Raw genomic sequence first — 21,461 nt, 5'->3', positions numbered from 1 at the left:
CCTTATTCCTCTGTCTGTTATAGCTAAAAGCTGGGGTTCTCTTCCTGCCGTTAGAATTGCATGTGAGACATTCTATTTTACTGACTTTGCTTTTGCCAAGGGTGTGTTTATGGGATGTTACTATATTGGAACAGCTAATTAGTTGTAGTTAATATACATATTATTTTGTTTTCAATACAGTTATAGTTAAGCAAATTCTTTTCTTTAATTTTTATTTAATCTTTATATTAACAGCGGTGTAAAAATAAAGTGTGTTTTGCTTAACGTCAAGTAATTTGACCAATTGAATTGCATCTGGAATGCAATGCCTTACACTTACCTTTATAATAAGAAAAAAATTAGATTCTAGACTATCTATATAGTTTGAGGGGGTTTGGTCTGATTCATATCACTTTCTTTCTACTTCAATGTGTAGTGGCTTTTTGATAAACTCTATGTGTTAAGTGGGTTTTCTAATTTTGCTGTTATATATGACAGCTCCAGCTTTTCCAAAACATTGGCAGCTCTTTCTTACATAGCAATTGACTATTCAGCTAGTCATCAGGTGCCCTCAAACGACAGCTTTCGTTGCAAATCTACAAGCCAAGCCAAGATCATTGGCCATGTGACACCTTATGAACGAAGGATCAGAGACTTCTTGATAATCAACATAGAAAATAATGTGCACAATCTATTGTTTAGTCTAATCTTTCACATAATGTGGACATCATCAGTAAGGCCAGCCTCTATTGTCTATCCACTTTTTCCTGAACTCAATGACTCTGAAGAATGTTAAAGTTTGCTGTGGGTCTGAAGTCACATAATCTAGACCAGGTAAGGACACTGATGGTGCTGCACTCCCTGGGTACTTCAATGGAGTGCCAGCCTTGATATTCATGCTCAAGTCTCTAGATTGGGACTTGAACCCACAATCTTCTAAATTTGGTAGCATGGCCATGGGCTGACATCAAATGGGAGTCTGGTGCCTCCTTCAATCCATGATCCTTTCCAGACTCCATGGAATGTAGGGTTGCCAACTGTGATCAAACATATTCCCGAAGACTTGTCTCCACACTCCAGCCACTGGTCAGCCAATCGATCCTCGTGATTCACTGCCTTCTGACACCACATGGAGAGCAGAAAGATTCGTTAGCCAATCAGCTGATGCTTGACTGTCAACCAAACACCAATATCCCTTCTTCCAATCTTCAATGATTTTATATCTTGCAAAGAGAAATGTTCAGAGAAAATGAAAAATGAAAACATTTTTAAAAACTGTCTCTCCATTCTTTTTTTCCTCCAGGCATGTTTTACAGCAGTGACCCTGGAGATTGATTTGATTGATTTGATCTTTTGTTGTCACACGTACCTAAGTACAGTGAAAAGTTTTGTTTTGAGTGAGGTACAGGCAGATTGTAGCAAACAAGGACGTACAAATCATAGGGTGTTTAAACAGAGCGAGGCATACAAAGTTACAGCTGCACAGGAGGTGTGCAAAAGCAAAATCAACATTAGATTGAAATTAGAGAGATCCATTCAGCTGACTAATAACAGCAAGGGAGAAACTGTTCTTGAACCAGTTGATGTGTGTGTTCAAGCTTCTATATCTTCTGCCTGACTGAAGAGGTTGGAAGAGAGTATTACCAGGCTGGGAGGGGTCTTTGATGATGTTTGCAGCCTTTTGAGGGCAATGAGAAGTGGAGATGGAGTCCATGGATGGGAGTTGGCTTGCGTGATGGTCTAGGGTATGTACACAACTTTCTGTAGTTTCTTACGGTCTTGGGCAGAGTAGTTGCTGTACCTAGCCATTATGCACCCAGGTAGAATGCTTTCAATGGTGCATCTGTAAAAGTTGGTGAGGGTTCTTATGAACATGCCGAATTTCTTGAGCCACCTGAAGAAGAAGAGACATTGTTGTGCCTTCTTGACCCTCACATCTACACGGGAGTTCCAGGACAGATGGTTGGTTATTGTCACTCCCAGGAGCTTGATGCTCTTGACCCTCTCCACATCAGCTCCATTGATATAGAAGGGGCATATCCTCCACCTTTCTACCTGAAGTGATCAGTTCTTTAGTTTTGCTGACATTGAGGGAGAAATTGCTATCTTTGCACCATGACACCAAGCATTCGACCTCCTTCCTGTATTCTGACTCGTCATTGCTTGATATCCAGCCTACAACGGTGGTGTCATTGGCGAACTTGCAGATGGCATTTGTACGAAATTTGGCCACACAGTCATGAGTGTACAGGGAGGACAGTAGGGGCACCAGTGTTGAGGATTATCGTGGAGGAGATGCTGATTGATCTTCAATTCCTGGAGACTTGAGGCTGATCCTGGGGAATTGGGATCCCGGCTGGGAATTCACAGCTGGTTAGTTAGCCTCAGAGTGAAAGATATAGGTTAGTGTTCCACATCCAACATTTCATCGGTGAAGCTGATTCAGGTTTTTGAATGAGCCCAAAATACTGGGTTATTTTGCAGATGCTGATCAACCAGCAGGCCCAAACCAAAATTTATTTGCATTTACGGCCACTCAGAAAATCTGTTGGTACAAAGCAGCCCTAGGGTACGAAGGGTTAACTATTTTGCCAACTAATCATGGTTTACTATCTCTTACAAAGTAGGGTTTCACTTTAGGTATAGACGCTACTACCAAATAGATAATTACAGCATGCATTTTGTGGTTGTCATGGAAAAAGGCTTTGTGCTGTAAATTTCATCTTTCTGGTGAAGAAGTTTAGTCTCAGACATGTCTGCAGCTGCTCAGAAACTAACAATAGATACTAAATCACGCCCACCCACACCCATGAATCATAGACTCTGCCCTTAGGCACTAGGAAATTCTTTCACAGAAGTTTCTGCAGATATCAATTAGCTCTTCAGCTCTCTCCCTCTCGCTATGTGTGTTTGTGTGTGTGTGTGTGTGTGTTACCAGCTGTGACTCACCATTGCACTTCATGTCTGAATATGTTTAAAATTGATGTTATAGCTCATGGTCTAATTAATAGTATACAAAGACATTTACACAGGGAATAATTAATACATAACAGTGATTACAAGGCAACTGTTTAGTTGAGATATTCAGATGGGTTATATATAACATAATGCATAGCTAACAGTAATTATAAGATGGTGATCTAATTGAGAGGTTCAGATAGTTTCTATAGATAGAGAATCATGTCTTGGTCAATAAACTTCGTTCTAGACACGACCAAAGACAGGATAACTGGTCATTCACCTCATTGCTCTTTGCAGGATATTGCTGTGAGCAAATTGGCTGCTGCATTCACCAATGTGACAGTCTCTGCACTTCAAAGTGGCTCATTATACATGGAACGCCTCAAGACGCTTCTGTAAGACTTGATAAAGCCACTGCACTAATGTAAATCTCTCTTTGAAGCAAACCTGGGAATAATTAAAGGACATTAACCTCATCAAGACTTCAGACAGTTTATATATATGTATGTATAGAATAATGGGAGGGAATTCATGCCATTAAACTAATTGAGCACTTCAGATGATATTATAAACCACACATGTAAAAGCATATGATTTTTAAAAATGACAAAAAAAATAGGTTTCCCACTCTTTGCCTTGCTGCCAGCAATTTTACGATCCACATACGCAATAAAACAGTCACGTCACAATAATATGGAATTCACAAAGTGATATTTGAGTCATTTATTGCCAGCAGTGAATAAAATCATATATGACATAATCAGGTGCTGACATAGAACGGATAGGAAGGACTTACTTACCTTCGTAGAAGAGGTCAATACACAGGCAGTGAAGGTTTAAAATAATTGGTGAAAGGTGAGTTGAGAGTATTTTCTCCTGAGACTGATGGGGATCTGGAATCTGCTAACTTTTTTAAAAAACTTATTCCTTCACGAGATGTGGGCATTGCCAGTATACATTGCCCTTGTAATGACTGTCTTGCTAGGGCCATTTCAGAGGGTAATTAGGAGTCAACTGCATTGTTGTAGGTGTGCAGTCACATGTAAACCAGTCCAGGTAAGGACAGCAGGTTTCCTTCCCCAAAAGCCGCGAGTGAAACCAGATGATTTTTACGACAGATTTCATGGTCATTATTACTGAGTTAAGTTCTTTAATTCCAGATTTTACTGTGTGAATCTCAATGTCGCCATTGCTGTGTTGGATTTGAATCCATGTCCCCAAACCGTCAGCCTGAACCACTAATCTGGTAATAATACCAAGGTGACACTATCATCCCTGAATTGGAAGCCAAGGCAGAAAACTTTACCAGTTACAAAAAAAATTCTCAAGTGTGCACTTAATGTGCCCTATCCTCTGGACCAACATTGGAAAATGGGATTACTAAAAACTGAAAGAATTGCGGATGCCATAAATCAGGAACAAAAACAGAAGTTGCCAGAAAAGCTCAGCAGGTCTGGTAGCATCTGTGAAGGAAAAATCAGAACGCCTAAGGAAGGGCCACCGACCCGAAACGTTAACTCTGATTTTTTCTCTACAGATACTGCCAGACCTGCTGAGATTTTCCAGCAACTTCTGTTTTTACTTCAGTGTGTAGCTCCTTTTCTGGGCCAATCAGCCTCTGTATGCTTCGCAAACATTCAGTCTTTGTCAGACAATAGCCTCTCACTATCTTGTGGAGATGGTATGAGACCCAAGAAACCATTGTGATATTAGCATAGCCAATGCAGTCAAACAATTAAATGGCATATGTCACATGACCAACTTTACTCTGTCCCTTTTTGATGGTGCAAATTGTGCTGAAGTGTGGCACTATCCACACACACAAATAAACAAAGTTGCTGGAAAAGCTCAGCAGGTCTGGCAGCATCTGTGGAGAAAAAATCAGAGTTAACGTTTTGGGTTCGTTGACCCTTGCTCAGTTCTTTCAGTTTTTATGTGACACTATCCTTACCAGCAATCCTCTTGGCACTTAGTGAAAGCAGTCACTCAAATTCAAGCCAAGATAGTGAAAAATACCGATCAGATTTTCCAATAGGCCAGTCATGGGGACCCTCTCGCTCTTGTCTAATACTGTACCACATTTCAGTTTTCAGGGGGGCTAGTAGCACAATGGTACTGGCACTGAAGTAGTAACCCAGTAAGTCAAGCTAATACTGGAAATATGGGTTCAAATCCCTCCAAAAAAAGCATTCAAATTAATCTAACAAAAATAAAAACTAGAATTAAATGCTAGTTTCAGTACTGGTGACCATGAGACCATTTTCAATTGCTGCAAAGACCCAGTTGAAATCCCACTGTGGCAGACTGTGAAATTTAAAATCAAAGAAGCTGGAATGAAAAGCTAGTATAATGGTGAGCATGTGACAATTGCCAATTGTTGTAAAAGGCCATCTGGTTCGCTTAAGTCCTTTACAGGGGAGGAAATATACCATGGTCTGGCCTACATATGACTCCAGACTCACAGTGATATGGTTGACGTGCCCTCTGAAGTGGCCGAACCAGCTATTCTGTTTCAGAGCAAAGAGGAATGGGCAACAAATGCTGATCTTGCATCAACCCCCACATCCTATGGATCAATGAAAGAAATTTAACTAGGAAGTCTATGATGGAACTTTCCTAACTTGCTGGGCATACCTTCAGGGAAGCCTGAGATGGAATATCCCAGATTTCTTACTTCATGTGTGTTACTCAATGCATAGTGCTCATGGCAGTAGAATTGAGAACTTGTAGTGAGAAAAATGTAATACCTGAATTCAACCATTGCTCTTTCTTCAATGTTGCTTGGTTAAAATCCTGTAACTCCCTTCCTAACAGTATTTGGGTCTTCTTACAGGAGATGGACTGCAGCGGTTCAAGAAGGCAGCCCACCACCACCTTCTCAATGGCAACTACAACAGGCAATAATTGCTGACCAGCCAGTGATGCCCATGTCCCACGAATGAATTTTTAAAAAAACCCTCAACACGGTAGAATCTATATAGGGGGCAACCTTGCTCACTGCTTCAGTTGAGAAGCAGAGGGAAATATAGGGATAGTGACCTGGGGAAATATTGAATTTAGGGGGTTTTTGTGATCACAATTAGCTAATTTATGCCTTTGACAATTTGGAGCAATTTTCTGAGTTTATTGAGTTGCTTAGGATGCAGCAGTCTAGATATGATATATCAGTTAATAAGGCAAATAAAAGAAGTATTTGACCCAGGCAGATGAGAACACTTTACTAATCCCAAAGCCATCCTGTGGAATGAAGGAGCAGGGTACTAGTCTCCTAAGGTTTAGGTGTAGTGGACTGTACATCCGTGATGCCTTATAGTCTCCAGTTGGTAGCAACAGTCTTTGTTCTTTTCTCAGGTTGCCCTTCCTGTTCTTCTTCCAAGTAACAGAAAATAGGAAGTGGGGTAGGCCATTCCGCCCTTCATACCTGCTCCACCATTCAATATAGTCATAACTGATCATCCAACTCCGTACCCTGTTTCCACTTTCTCCCCATACCCTATGATCCCCTTTAGCCTTAGGAACTCTATCTAAATCCTTCTTGAAAACATTCAATATTTTGGCCTCAAGTAACTGCTTTCTGTGGCAGAGAATTCCACAGACACACCACTCTCTAAGTGAAGAAATTTCTTCTCATCTCAGTCCTAAATGGCCTATCCCATATCCTTAGACTGTGACCCCCTCGTTCTGGACTCACTGGTCAATAGGAACATTCTTCCAACATTCACCCTGTCTCGTCCTGTTAAAATTTTGTAGGTTTCTGTGAGATTCCCCCCCGACCAAATTCTCTAAACTCCGGTGAATGTAGTCCTAACCAATCCAGTCTCTTTTCATGTGTTAGTCTTGCCATCCCAGGAATCAGTCTGGTAAACTTTTGTTGCACTCCTTCCATAGCCAGAATATCTTTCCTCAAATAACCAGACCAAAACTACTCGCAATACTCCAGGTGTGGTATCACCAAGGCCCTATACAATTGCAGCAAGACATCCCTGCTCCTGTACTCGAATCTTCTCGCTAGGAAGGCCAACATACCATTTGTTTCTTCACTGTCTGCTGCACCTGTATGCTTACACTCAGTGGCTGCTGTACAAGGACTCCCAGGTCTTGTTATATCTGCCCCTTTCTCAATCTATCAGCAATCAGATAATAATTTGCCTTCCTGTTTAGCGACAAAAGTTGATAACCTAACATTTTTTCTGTATTGTATGCATCTGCCGTACATTTGTCCACTCACCATCTTGTACAAATCACACTGAAGATGGTGGCTCATTCTCTTGGATCCTTTTGCTTATCTATCTCCCTGCCTACCCCTGTTAGACCGCAAGACCATAAAACATGGGAAGAGAAGTAGGCTGTTTGCCATTCAATAGGACCATGGCTGATTCAACATTCCTCATGTCCACTTTCCTGCATTTTCCCCTTGATTCCCTGTCTGATCAAGAATCTATCTATCCTAGCCTCAAGTATATATTGGGTCTCTGTCCCCACAGTTCTCTATTGCAAGGATTTTCAAAGACTCACTACCCTCTCAGGGAAGAAATTCTTCCTCATCTCAGTCTTAAATTGGTGCCCCTTAATTCTGAGACTATGCCCTATGGTGCTAGATGCTCCCATGAGGGGAAACATCCTCTCAGCATTCACCCTGTCAAGCCCCTCAAGAATCCCATATATTTCAATGAGATCACCTCTCAATCTTCCAAACCCCAGTGAGTAAAATCCCAACCTATTTAGTCTTGGCTCATAAACTAATCCCTCCACACAAGGAATTACCCTAGTGAACCTTCTCTGAACTGCCTCCAATGAAATGATATCTTTCCTTAAATAAGGGACCAAAACTGCTCACAGTGCTCCAGGAGTGGTCTCACCAGCACCTTGTACAGTTGCAGTAAGACTTTCCTACTTTTATACTCCAATCTCCTTGAAATAAAGGCCAACGTTCCACATACCTCACTTTGGGGGCTGGTTGTCCATGCCGTACCATTCACCTGTCTAATCCCTTTCAGCCAAATTACCATGGCAACTAATCATGATGCCAGGATTATCATTGCCCCCTTGCCCACCTCCAATTAAAGGTTAGTTTTACATCCACTTAAGAGCACAAACTTCTTATTTTCTCAAATTCTTCCATTGGTAATGGAGTAGTGTGAGACCTGATAAATCTTTGACGTGTTATAACCTCAATGATCCTTAAAACATTTCCTGTGTTTTCATATGCTAGAGATCTGTATTTATTTGCAGAAGTCTAGTTACTCAGCCTTTACAGAGAAGACTAAATATGAAAAAGCTGGTGTTAAAGAAGACCCCAATTTCTACCAGAAAGACATGTTTGCAAAGCACATGGGAAGGCGTCTGCTTCAGGTAAGGGGTGAGAGGGAATGGCGCATTTAAAAAATAACATGATATAGTACAGACAGGAAAGAAAGATGAGGATGAAATTGGATAGGAGAAATGATCCAGGGATATAATTTTACCAATGGAGTCAGGTGCAGAAGGGAGGATAGAGGGGCTGGTTTATCTGAAGCCTGAAATTGAGAGGAAACCGTTGAAGCTCAGGTGACTTTGGCTGAGGGCCAGCTGCAGCTTTGAGATGCCCATGACACCTGGCCAGAAATTGGTTGGACCATTGCAGCCCCCCTCTGCTCATTGCTTGCCAATGAATTTTCCGCACAGTGGTCTGGCAGGTGGTCCTGGTGATTTGTCCATGTCAGGAACAAATGGATGTTACATGTTAAACTTGACATCTTTGAACAGAATGCAGCCTTTCCAGTCCCAAATGAAGGGGAAATACATTACTCTGGACATGTGACGTTCCTCATCCCACCCACATTCCCTTCCCTATCCCTCAAATTTTGTCAAACCTAATGGACCCTGGGCCTGTGTTGGTCAAATTATTTTTGTTGTATGTGTACCTTGCCTTTAAGAGAGCTCACCTTTAAGGATTCCATGTACTGTGTGAATCAATGTTGTGACTCTGCCTGGCAATTACTCGACTGTGGGTCTGCAAGGTGCATATGCAGAAATCAGTTATCTTGCTGTAACATCTACTTCAAAACCTATGACACGTTTGCTGTTTTAAATAGACTAGCTCACAATGTTAATGCTAAGTGATTGATTATTAGAAAATTATCATTAAAACAACATTTTTCTCTGTGTTAACGAGTCGAGACCAAACTGAAATAAAAACAGAAAACACTGGCAGCATCTGTGGAGGGATGGAAATAGAGTTGGTGTTTCAGATTATTCACCTTTTTGTCAGTTCTAATAGAGATTCGTGGACCTAATTTTAACACTCATTCCCTCGTCATAAATACAGTCAGATCTGCTATTTCCCGCATTTTCTGTTTTTATTTTAGATCTCCAACATCTGCAGGATTGTGAGACATCAGCTGATTTCAGTTAAGAATCTTAAGTGTCATCTGATACGTACAGCTGTAAACCTATATTCATTAAAAATGTGAAAGCTGTTTACAGTTTGATTCCCCATATGAAGGCGTGGAACTAGCTAGCTTTCTCATCAATGACTTCTGGCTTTGTGCTGAACATTTCAAGAACTTTTAATCTACAAATTGTGCTGAGCTGCAAAGCAAGTAAGTGTCATTTCTGTACAAATCTCTCCCTAGGGGTGTTTAAAAAAAAACTTGGATTTATAAAGTGCTTCAGGTTGAAAGAAATGACATCTGTTATCCACAATTGTTTTCTCACTGAGACAATGTCAGTGATGACTGAGATAAATTTCAAAGATTAAACTTCAGGTTTACCTTGTGACCTTGAGCAAGTGAAGGGCCTCATTCTAGAAACCTTGATTCTTCCCGATCTCAGCTTTCCCTCCAGTCCCATTCCCTATCGCCTCCTGAAGACATCTGTCCATTTGTCTGTCCATCTCTATCTCTCTCTCTCTCTCTCTCTCCCGTCTCTCTCCATCATTGTAGGTGAAAACCTTTGCTGGCCCGAGTCCCAATTGCCTCCAGAGACCTCTGCCTCTTATAAACACTGTAATGTTTAATTGATTTTGTCTGATGACAGATCCTTGTACACGACTTGTATCACAGATAGTAGGAACTGCAGATGCTGGAGAATCTGAGATAACAAGGTGTAGAGCTGGATGAATACAGCAGGCCAAGCAGCATCATAGGAGCAGGAAAGCTGATGTTTCGGGCCTAGACCCTTCATCAGAAATGGGGGAGGGGAAGGGGGTTCTGAAATAAATAGGGAGACAGGGGGAGGCGGATAGAAGATGGATAGAGGAGAAGATAGGTGGAGAGGAGACAGACAGGTCAAAGAGGCAGGGATGGAGACAGTAAATGTGAGTGTAGGTGGGGAGGTAGGGACGAGATAGGTCAGTCCGGAGAGGATGGACAGGTCAAGGGGGCGGGATGAGGTTAGTAGGTAGGAGATGGGGGTGCGGCTTGAGGTGGGAGGAGGGGATAGGTGGGAGGAAGAACAGGTTAGGGAGGCGGGGACGAGCTGGACTGGTTTTGGGATGCGGTAGGGGGAGGGGAGATTTTGAAGCTTGTGAAATCCACATTGATACCATTGGGCTGCAGGGTTCCCAAGCGGAATATGAGTTGCTGTTCCTGCAACCTTCGGGTGGCATTGTTGTGGCACTGCAGGAGGCCCAGGATGGACATGTCGTCTGAGGAATGGGAGGGGGAGTTGAAATGGTTCGCGACTGGGAGGTGCAGTTGTTTAGTGTGAACCGAGCGTAGGTGTTCTGCAAAGCGGTCCCCAAGCCTCCGCTTGGTTTCCCCGATGTAGAGGAGGCCACAATGGGAACAGCGGATGCAGTATATCACATCAGCAGATGTGCAGGTGAACATCTGCTTGATGTGGAAAGTCTTCTTGGAGCCTGGGATGGGGGTGAGGGGGGAGGTGTAGGGGCAGGTGTAGCACGTGTAGCACTTCCTGCGGTTGCAGGGAAAAGTGCCGGGTGTGGTGGGGCTGGAGGGGAGTGTGGAGTGGACAAGGGAGTCACGGAGAGAGTGATCCCTCCAGAAAGCAGATAAGGGTGGGGAGGGAAAGATGTCTTTGGTGGTGGGGTCAGATTGCAGATGGCGGAAGTGTCGGAGGATGATGCGTTGGATCCGGAGGTTGGTGGGGTGATACGTGAGGACGAGGGGGATTCTTTTTTGGTTGTTATTGCGGGGAGGGGATGTGAGGGATGAGTTGCAGGAAATGTGGGAGACACGGTTGAGGGCGTTCTCGACCACTGAGGGGAGGGAAGTTGCGGTCCTTGAAAAACGAGGACATCTGAGATATACAGGAGTGGAATGCCTCATCCTGGGAGCAGATGCGGCGGAGGTGAAGGAATTGGGAATAGGGAATGGCATTTTTGCAGGAAGGTGGGTGGGAGGAGGTGTATTCTCGGTAGCTGTGGGAGTCGGTGGGCTTGACATGGATATCAGTTTCTAGGTGATTGCCGGAGATGGAGACAGAGAGGTCCAGGAAGGAGAGAGAGGTATTAGAGATGGTCCAGGTGAACTTAAGGTTGGGGTGGAAGGTGTTGGTGAAGTGGATGAACTGTTCAAGCTCTTTGTGGGAGCACGAGGCAGCGCCGATACAATCATCAATGTAACGGAGGAAGAGGTGGGGTTTAGGGCCAGTGTAGGTACGGAAGAGGGATTGTTCCACATAACCTACAAAGAGGCAGGCATAGCTTGGGCCCATGCGGGTACCCATTGCCACCCCTTTTTCTGTAGGAAGTGGGAGGAATTGAAAGAGAAGTTGTTGAGGGTGAGGATGCGTTCGGCTAAGCAGATGAGGGTGTCAGTGGAGGGGGACTGGTCGGGCCTGCGGGACAGGAAGAAGTGGAGGGCCTTTAGGCCCTCTGTATGGGGAATGCAGGTGTATAGGGACTGGACGTCCACATCAAGCAGAAGTTCACCTGCACATCTGCTAATGTGGTATACTGCATCCGCTGTTCCCATTGTGGCTTCCTCTACATTGGGGAAACCAAGCGGAGGCTCGGGGATCGCTTTGTGGAACACCTACGCTTGGTTCGCACTAAACAACTGCACCTCCCAGTCGCGAACCATTTCAACTCCCCCTCCCATTCCTCAGACGTCATGTCCATCCTGGGCCTCCTGCAGTGCCACAACAATGCCACCCGAAGGTTGCAGGAACAGCAACTCATATTTCACTTTGATACCATTGGGCTGCAGGGTTCCCATGTGGATTTCACAAGCTTCAAAATCTCCCCTCCCCCTACCTCATCCCAAAACCAGTCCAGCTCGTCCCCACCTCCCTAACCTGTCCTACCTCCCACCTATCCCCTCCTCCCACCTCAAGCCCCACCCCCATCTCCTACCTACTAACCTCATCCCACCCCTTGACCTGTCCGTCCTCCCCGGACTGACCTATCTCCTCCCTACCTCCCCACCTACACTCACATTTACTGTCTCCATCCCTGCCTCTTTGACCTGTCTGTCTCCTCTCCACCTATCTTCTCCTCTATCCATCTTCTATCCGCCTCCCCCTGTCTCCCTATTTATTTCAGAACCCCCTTCCCCTCCCCACTTCCTGAAGAAGGGTCTAGGCCTGAAACATCAGCTTTCCTGCTCCTATGATGCTGCTTGGCCTGCTGTGTTCATCCAGCTCTACACCTTGTTATAACCAATAGCTAGGAACTGTTCCCATGGAGATGTCTCACTGGTACCTCTGACACTAGATAGCAAACCCATGGTTAACATTGAAATTATTAACAACAGTCTAAACAGGATGGAGTTCCAGAGTTCAGGACCTACGTAGCTATAGACCCAATAACCAATGCAGGAACAATGAAAATCAAGGATATGCAAAGGGCTGGAATGAGAGTAGTGTGTGATTTTGAAGGGTTATTGGACAAAGCAATGTTACAGAGAGAAGGAGGAGGGAGGCCATGAAGGAATGTGAACACAAGAATGAGGATGTTTAGTCTGAATCTCTGCTGGTGATGGAGGGCAGGGTGTGGGATCGGGGAATACATTTGGGCCCAATAACTGGAGCTATAGCCTGCTGTGCTTGGGTCAGGGAAGGGGGCTATGGTTTCTGTCTCTGCCTCAGGTTCAGCAGGCATGGGGGAGATAAATGCATTTGACTTGCTGCAGTTTAGATTCTGGGCAACAAAGTTTGAGATGGTTTGAAGTTTAGAGAGGGTGGAAAGTGAGAGACTAGTGAGGAGAGCATTGGAATAGTCAGGGCTGAAGGTAGCAACGGCATCAATAAAGATCTGAGCAGCAAATAGGTGGTGGTTATATAGCTATCGGTTATAACAAGGTGTAGAGCTGGATGAACACAGCAGGCCAAGCAGCGTCAGTGGAGCAGGAAAGCTGACGTTTCGGGCCTAGACCCTTCTTCAGAAATGGGGGAGGGGAAGGGGGTTCTGAAATAAATAGGGAGAGAGGGGGAGGTGGATAAAAGATGGATAGAGGAGAAGATAGGTGGAGAGGTGGGGAGGTGTCAGAAAATAGATTGTCTTAGTGATGATGCAGATATATGCTCGAAATCCCATCTTGGCTTTCCCTGTGATCCTGGTGTTGCAAGCAATCTGGTAAAGCTCCAGGGAGTTTACAGGGAGAGGCTTGATATTGCTGGCTATAGAAATAGGGCTCACAACAGGAGCTGAAGCCAATGGCTTCAGTATTCCCAATATTCAATAGAAAGAAATTCAAGTTCCTCCTCCACGTGGAAGTAAGATAAAAGAAAAAAGAAAATTAAGCTCATGCCGCCAGAGTGAGATGGAGAAAAACAGGAGGAAATTCACAAAAAAGTGCAACACACCAATATTAGATTGACCTCTATTGAAAGATCAAACCTTTTATATGCAAGATCCTGGAAAATTTGAAAAGATACCTCCTGAAAGCACAAGTTCAGGGGTTGGTGATAAATTCCCACCAGCTGGAGCTGCTTGCACTTTACTGAGGCAAGAATGGAGGGGAGGTTGTGCTGGACATTGAGCAGGACCTGGTTCCATTAGACCTCTGCCCTTATTCCATCCTCGACATATCAAACTAAGCCTGTTGGGACACTTCTCCTTCCCAATTATTCCTATTCTTCCCCCCTTGCTTGCCGATTCATGTTGGGATACAACTCAACTTCTATTTGAAAATAGCCATTGTTCATAAAATCTGTTAATCTGAAGGTCATAATTCAGGTAGATAGTACAATACAGACCACACGGGTTATTACATTTATCCACTGTAGGCAATGCATTACACCAAAAGAATTTGCACATACACTATCTACTCCAAGGCCCTTAGTGTATAACAGTGGAAGGCTTCTGTTTCTGACCTATACCCATTAAACTTTTGTGTTGGTTGCCCAAGCTTCACTGCATTTCTGATTAGGCAGTCCTGGACCTGAGAATACACTTGTCTGCAACACTAGGTCATCAACTCTCCTTGCTGTGGGAAGAACAACTGATTCCAGGCAGATCTAAAAGCAGCTTTCATCAAGTTATGATCTTTCAGCTGATTTTGGTATTTGTCCCAAATTGCATCCTCAGGAACAGCCCTTCAACCACAGAGCCCTGCGCCATGGAACTGCTGGGAATGGTTCCACAACAAAAGGCATTACACGATGCTGTGTCCTTCCCTGCTGGAAGAACATAAGAAAGGAGCTAGAGTTGGCCATTTGTCCCTTCACACCTGTTCCCCAATCAATAAGATCATATTTGATCTCTTACTTCAGCTACTGCTTCCCTCTCTATCCTCATGTTCTTTAACTCCCTCAGTTATCTAAAAAACTTTCTCTCTGTCTTGAACATACTCAACAACTGAGCATTCACAGCTCTCTGAAAAGATTCACAATCCTTTGTGTGAAGAAATTCCTCCACATCTCAGTCCTAAATGGTGAACTTCTTGCAACGAGACTGTGACCCATGTGATACATTCCAACATCTCTCCTGTCAAGTCCTTTAAAAATTGCACATATTTGAAGTAGGTCACTTCCAAATTTTAAGAAGTATGGACCCTGTCTATCCACAATTTCCTCATAGGACAATTCCTTCATCTCTGGAACCAGCCTAATGAAGCCATGTTTCATACTCTTCTAGAAGAAATGAATCCATCCTTAGATCAGGAAACTAGGATTGTGTTGCAGTCCGAATGTGGTCTCACCAGTGCCCTGTATAATTGCAACTCTTGGACTCAAGTAGGAGGTAAACAATTGTATATTTCCAGACACAGTCTCTGAGGACAGTCAAGCCATGGTACTGAGGGTCTGCACCCAGGATTTGACAGAGAGAGCACTTAAGTTTTGTCGTGGTGCTTGTTTAAAAGTTTTGGTGGTGATTATTAGCCACAATCCAGGATCATAACCAAGTGGCAGTTCTTTAAATGTTGCATAATGACCACGACAGTATCTTATTTTAATTCACTCATGGGATGTGGGCATCGCTCGCTGGACCAGAATTTATTCCCTATCCCTAGTTGCTCTTGAGAAAGTGATGCCTTCTTGAATTGCTACAGTCCATGTGCTGTAGGTCAACCCACATGAGGGAGGGAATTACAGGATTTTTCCCCAGCAACAATGAAGGAACAATGATATATTTTCAAGTCAGAATGGTGAGTGGCTTGGAGAGGAACTTGCAGCTGGTAATGTTCCTATCTGCTCCCCTTGTCCTTCTAGATGGAAGTGGTCATGGACTTGGAAGATGCTGTCTAAGGACCTTTGGTGAATTTCTGCAGTGCATCTTGTAGACACACTGCTGCTACTGAGTTTGTGGATGTGGTGCCAATCAAGCGGGCTGCTTTGTCCTGAATGGTGTCAAGCTTCTTGAGTGCTGTTGGAGCTGTACCCATCCGCACAAGTGGGGAGTATTCCATCACATTTCTGACTTGTATCTTGTAGATGGTGGACAGGCTTGGGGAGTCAGGAGGTAAGTTACTCACTGTAGGATTCCTAGTCTCTGACCTGCTCTTGTAGCCATTCTATATATGTGGCTTGTCCAGTTCAGTTTCTGGTCAATGGTAACTGTCAAATTATTGACTATAGGATTCAGTGATGATAATGCCATTGAATGTCAAATGATGGTGGTTAGATTCTCTCTTAGAGGAGATTGTCATTGCCTGGCAATTATGTGGCCTGAATTTTACTTGCCATTTTTCAGTCCAAGCTTGGATATTCACCAGATCACATTGCATTTGGACATGGACTGCTTCACTTTATGGTCTGCATTGCTGCTGAAGACATTTGTACCAGGGTGTGTATTTGTGAAATTAGCCCTTTTATATTTGTCAAGTCTAAAAAAGAACTCTTTTGTTTACGTCAGAGCAGGGACACAATAGTGCCCCTCATTTAGTCCTCTCAGTTTCAGTTACAGCAGAATGTTTATTTGATCTGAAAGATTTTAAAGCACCTTTTTGAGGATACAAGTGATACCATGTGATACGGGATAAATGACTGATTTTATGACTTAAGCCCTGAAGGTATATTGGATCACAATGCAAGAATTATGGTATCACTTTATTATTAAGACGACTGTTCTCTACCACATCTTACATTGCAGGAAAATCCCCTGTCAACTCTGCATAATACACCTCTTTCCTCTCATAAATTGAGCTTGGTTTGTTATCTCTGCGAGAGGGTGATTTTTGCTGGTATAGTGGCTGCTTTGTATTCAAAAAATTAGGAGATAGCAGCAACAATCTGACTTTTTTAAAAAGGAACTACAGGAGGTTTTCCCAACAACATCATCTTCCTCCCCACTCCCCCGCCCCCCCACCAGCTCCATCATTAACATTTCACTAATGAATCCACAGGATGAGCAGCTTTGAATTGCATGAAGTGTGAGAACATGATTTTGTGAACAGCTCGTCAATTATAGAAACAACAAGAAGCATTATCGGGTCTCTTTTTTTTGCCAAAAAGGAAATGCAATGAGTTCCCAAGATGTAAACAGTTTCCAACTTCTACTTAACATGCACTTTCTTTCTACAAAGCTTAGAAGGATTTTTTTTTTCTTTCTGCTCAATTCAAAATTTGAATGTCCTCCTACAGATGATACAGTAAGTCTCGTGGCCCTTTCTGAAATAGCTCTACAGAGGCCAGTAACCCATCACCCAAGACACCTTTTGTTTACACGAGGAGAGTCCTTGACACTGATCCAGCTCCCTCAGAGCCAGTTCTCAGGATGAACAGAACCTCTGACACTTCTGTTCATATCTGTCAGCCAGGGCTCCCTGATTGGACCAGATTAACAGCCCCAATCAGGGAACTCATATTCGATAAGGTCCACCTGGCTGACCTCATTCCAATTGCTACATTGGCCTTCCCAGCTTTTTGTGGTAGAGGATTCCACAGTTTCACTATTTTTAGTGAAATCTTGAATCTGAAAAGTCTTGGATTAATGGGGAAGGATGTCCCACGAGTTAGTCAGATCCAGATCCATCTTTGGAACATTCTCAGGATCGCATTACCTCATGGGACTTTCAGTGGGTTGGGAATTGACCTCATGAAGACATGGCAATAACTCACAAACTCCGAGTAGACATTGTCATTGAAATAAGCAACAGCCGACCATGGGATCGGGTGTGTAGGATTTGGGCACCAGTCAGAAGGAAGCAGCTGGAATACTGTGACAAATTTTGGGCCCCTTATCCAAGAAAATATATCCCGGCATTGGAGGCAGTCCAGAGAAAGTTCACTAGATTGGTACTGGGTATGGAGGGATTCCCTTATGAGGAAACCTTCAGTAGATTGGGCTTGTACCCATTGGAATTTAGAAGAATGAGAGGCGCCTTTATTGAACAATATAAGTTTCTTAGGGAACTTGACAGAGTAGGTGCAAAAAGATTGTTTTCTCCTTTTGGGAGAGTCTAGTATCAACCTGCACAATCTGAAAATAGGGGGTTGCATATTTAAGACAGAAATGAGGAGGAATTTCTTCTCCCAGAATGCAGTGAATTGGTGGAATTAATTGCCACAGAGGGCTGTTGAGGCTGGGTTTTTAACTATACTCAATGTTGAGATTTTTAAATCAGTAAAGGAATCAAGGGTTGTGGGGAAAAAGCAGGAAAGTGGAGCTGAGGATTATCAGATCAGCCATGATTTCATTGAATGGCAAAGCAGACTCAATGGGTTGAATAGGCTGCTCTTGCTCTTGCTCTTGCTCCTGCTCCTGCTTCAGCGTCTTATAGTCTTTCCTTCTCTGCCACTGCTCTGCCAAGGAGCAGGCACCAAACATGTGAGAGCCAAGCATTTTAGCTGAGGAGCCCCATGAACAAAGCCAGGCATTGATTGGGTGAATGGGGAGGGAGGGAGGGACTACAAGACAGCTAAACAATAATAACGGTGAAAAATCCTAACAGCCAGGGGTAGTAAGTAGATCCATCTACAAGGCATACACCTCAAAATGAAAGCATTTGCCTGCGGACATGCTGATAGAAACCGAGATGTTCATTTAATGATTGTTCTGCACATTCATTTCATGGTGATCAGGCAATACCACCACCCCGCCCCCCCACCTCCGCTCTCCTGCTGTACTCTCACCTCCTGTGAGGAGATCAGCTGCACATACTGCAGGGGTTTCCATGTGCCTCTGGCAAGCTGCCAGTTCCCAAGGAAAATGCCAGCTAATTGGTGCTATTATGGCTCTAATTGTCTCCCTGGGAATAATGGCTAGAGGTGGGAAAATGTCAGAGAGCCAGCCCAATGCGCTTCTTAATGACTTTTTCAGTACCCTCGGCCTACAAATATGCCCCCATCACCTCCCTCCCTCTACACACACACACACACACACACACACACACAAGCTGGGAAAATTTCCCCTGATGTTTGCAGTAAGAATCTTGAACTAGAGACATTTAAGAACAAGGTAGAAACTAATGAATCCAACAGGAAATAATGGAGAAACATCTTTAGCCAGAGAATGTTAGAATGTGAACGTCACCACCTCAGGGAGAGTTCAAGGTGAATAGGTTTGGTGTACTTGAGAGAAAGCTGGATACATACATGAGGAATAGAATAATACATTTGCAGGGTTGGATGAAGTTAGGATTACATGAGGGAGGTGATGGCCTAGTGTTATCATTAATCCGGAGACCATGGTGTTGTTCTGTAGGCCCGTAGACCAAAGCAAGATTTTTAGTTTAAAAGTCTGGAATTAAGAGATTAATGATGACCATGAAACTGTTGCTGATTGTTGGAGGGGTTGGGGACTGGAAACCCATCTGGTTTGCTCATCCCCTTGACAGAAGGAAATCTGCCATCCTTACCTGGTTTGGCCTACGTGGCTCCAGACCCACAGTGATGTGGCAGATTCTTAATTGCCCTCTAGGCAATTCGGGATAAGCCACAATGCTGGCCCAGCCAGTAATTCCCACATTCTGTGAATGAATATAAAAAAAAGTAATGTGGCACGAGGTTTGTGTACAGCAAAGACAAGACACGTTGGGCCAAATGGCCTGCTTCTGTTTATGAAAATGTACTTCAGTCCTGGAGTGAGTCATGGATCTTTCAGTTTACATGGTGATGCCTGCAATGTGTTGTGGATATTAGACATAATATTATAATTCAGTTTAATGTTGCTCTTTGTTTCGTTGAGTTTATTGAAGAAATAGAAACAAAGAATCAAAGTCTTAAATTCCACATGGGTAACCCATTTCAAACAAACATTGTCAAAGAAACAGCTGTGTTGTATAAATCAATTTGTGGATTGTTTTTAAACTAAATAAAAGTTACATTTTAACAGAATCTTCTGAAGCTGCCACTTTAGCTTAAGCTCAGGTCCAGTTTGATTGGCTTTCGTCTTACAAGTACAAAATGCAAATTATCAAGAGGAACAGATAGGAAATTCTCCAAGGTAATTAATCCAATTTAGCAATGCTTGGTTGATGTATTGGTTTACATATTGCCACAACACTCTTTAAGGAATGTATTGACTCCGTTATAGTGTAATCCACATTCATTTAATATCAACACTTAAGGGAGGGAGTAGTCTGTATTGTCACATCCAATACAACTGAGTTGAGAATCAGTTTTGGCAGCTAGGTATTTGAATACTATTCTGTAATCGGATGTTAAAGAAGCCATTTATCATCTCCACAGCAAGTAGTCATGGTGCTCAAAGGTCAAATGTTCTCACAATCTAAATGCTTGTTTAACATAAAGTGGAGACAAGCAGACAGTTACCGTATTTCCAAATCATTAGCTAGCGCTCTCTTGTCAGACATCTGTCAGCTCTCAGTGTTTGATGTACTTCACAAGGTAAACAATTGCTATCATTCACCCAATGACCTGGGATTGTTCTATAAGGAGTCATGGAGTTGACTAGGCTTATATTCCCTGGAGTTTAGAAGAAGGAGAGGTGTTCTCAGTGAGACGTATAATTCATATATTCAAACAGCGCAGAAAAGGCACTTTGACCCATCGAGTCTGCAATGACATAGCTACCACTAAAGGTGTGCTAATCCCAATTTCCTGCACTTGACCCATTCCTTGACTGCTATGATATTTGAAGTACTCATCCAAATATTTTTTAAAGGTTGTAAGGTTTGAAGATTGCATTACCTTACCAGGCACTGCACTCCAGATTCCCACCACCTGCTGAGTGAAAAAATTTTTTCCCAAATCCCCTCTGAATCCCTTACCATAAAACTATGTCATTCCTTCAGAATTTTCTCCAATAGTTTCCCTACCACTGACATGAGACTCACTGGTCTGTAATTTCCTGGTTCGTCTCTACTACCCTTCCTAAAAATTGGAACCACATTAGCTGGCACTTCCCTGTGGCCTGAGTGGAATTAAAAGTTTGTGTTGAGTCCCTGCAATTTCCTGCCTTGCCTCCCATATCAACCTGGGATGCAATTTATCCAGGCCAGTGTTCTTAAGGGGTTTAACAGGTGAGATGCTGAATAAAATGTTTTCCTTGGACTGGGGAATGTGTAACATAGTGTCACTGTGTCAGAATAAGCTGTTGGCCATTTTGGACTGAAATGAGCAACTTCTTTATTTGGAGTTGTGGAACTTTGGAATTCTCTATCTCAGAGAACAGTGGATGCTCAGCCCTCGAGTACATTCAAGACAGAAGATTACCGGTTTTTGGGTGTTAAGAAAATTAAGATTTTGGCATTGAAGCAATTAAAACGTCGATAATCTGACTGTTCGACTGGTGAGAACTGTGTTTAGGTGTAAGGTTGAACAGATTAAATCACAAAAGGAATGATAACACAAGGCTAAATGGGGAGGACATAACCACAAGATTGCTCTCTATGCCTCTCTCACTTCCTTTATGATGCTGCACAAAACCTACTCTTCGATCTCCTTGTGTGACTTGTTGTCGAATGTTGTTTGAAAATGCTTCCCTGTAAAGGATGGTACTATGCTAAAGGTACCACATCAAAGCAATTATTGTTTTTCGAAAGAATAAGAGACATAAAATGGGCCTAGAGGAATTGTAATTTTTAAAAAAAAAATTAATTCACACGACATGAGTGTCATTGGCAAGGCCAGCATTTATTATCCATTCCTAATTGCCTTGGAGAATGTGATGGTGAACTGCTGCAGCCCATGAGGTGTAAGTGACACCTACAGTGCTGTTAGAAAGGGGATTC

At 43.2% G+C, this 21,461-nt stretch overlaps 1 protein-coding gene across 1 annotated transcript in view; it reads left to right on the top strand.

Moving 5' to 3' along the window:
* Positions 1–21,003, top strand: part of LOC109922360 (kinesin-like protein KIF15-A) — a 75,773-nt gene extending 54,770 nt beyond the window's left edge. Inside the window, exons 10-12 of the mRNA XM_048609186.1 lie at positions 8,173–8,292; positions 20,020–20,115; positions 20,896–21,003. Coding sequence (XP_048465143.1) covers positions 8,173–8,292; positions 20,020–20,115; positions 20,896–21,003 — 324 coding nt within the window. The remainder of the gene's footprint in view (positions 1–8,172; positions 8,293–20,019; positions 20,116–20,895) is intronic.
* The last annotated feature ends 458 nt before the right edge of the window (positions 21,004–21,461 follow it).

Source organism: Rhincodon typus, chromosome 2 (genome assembly GCF_021869965.1).
Source record: "Rhincodon typus isolate 14 chromosome 2, sRhiTyp1.1, whole genome shotgun sequence".
In the NCBI taxonomy this organism is placed as follows: domain Eukaryota; kingdom Metazoa; phylum Chordata; class Chondrichthyes; order Orectolobiformes; family Rhincodontidae; genus Rhincodon; species Rhincodon typus.
The sequence above is the reverse complement of the archived record's forward strand: the minus strand, read 5'-3'. Positions and strand labels throughout refer to the sequence as shown.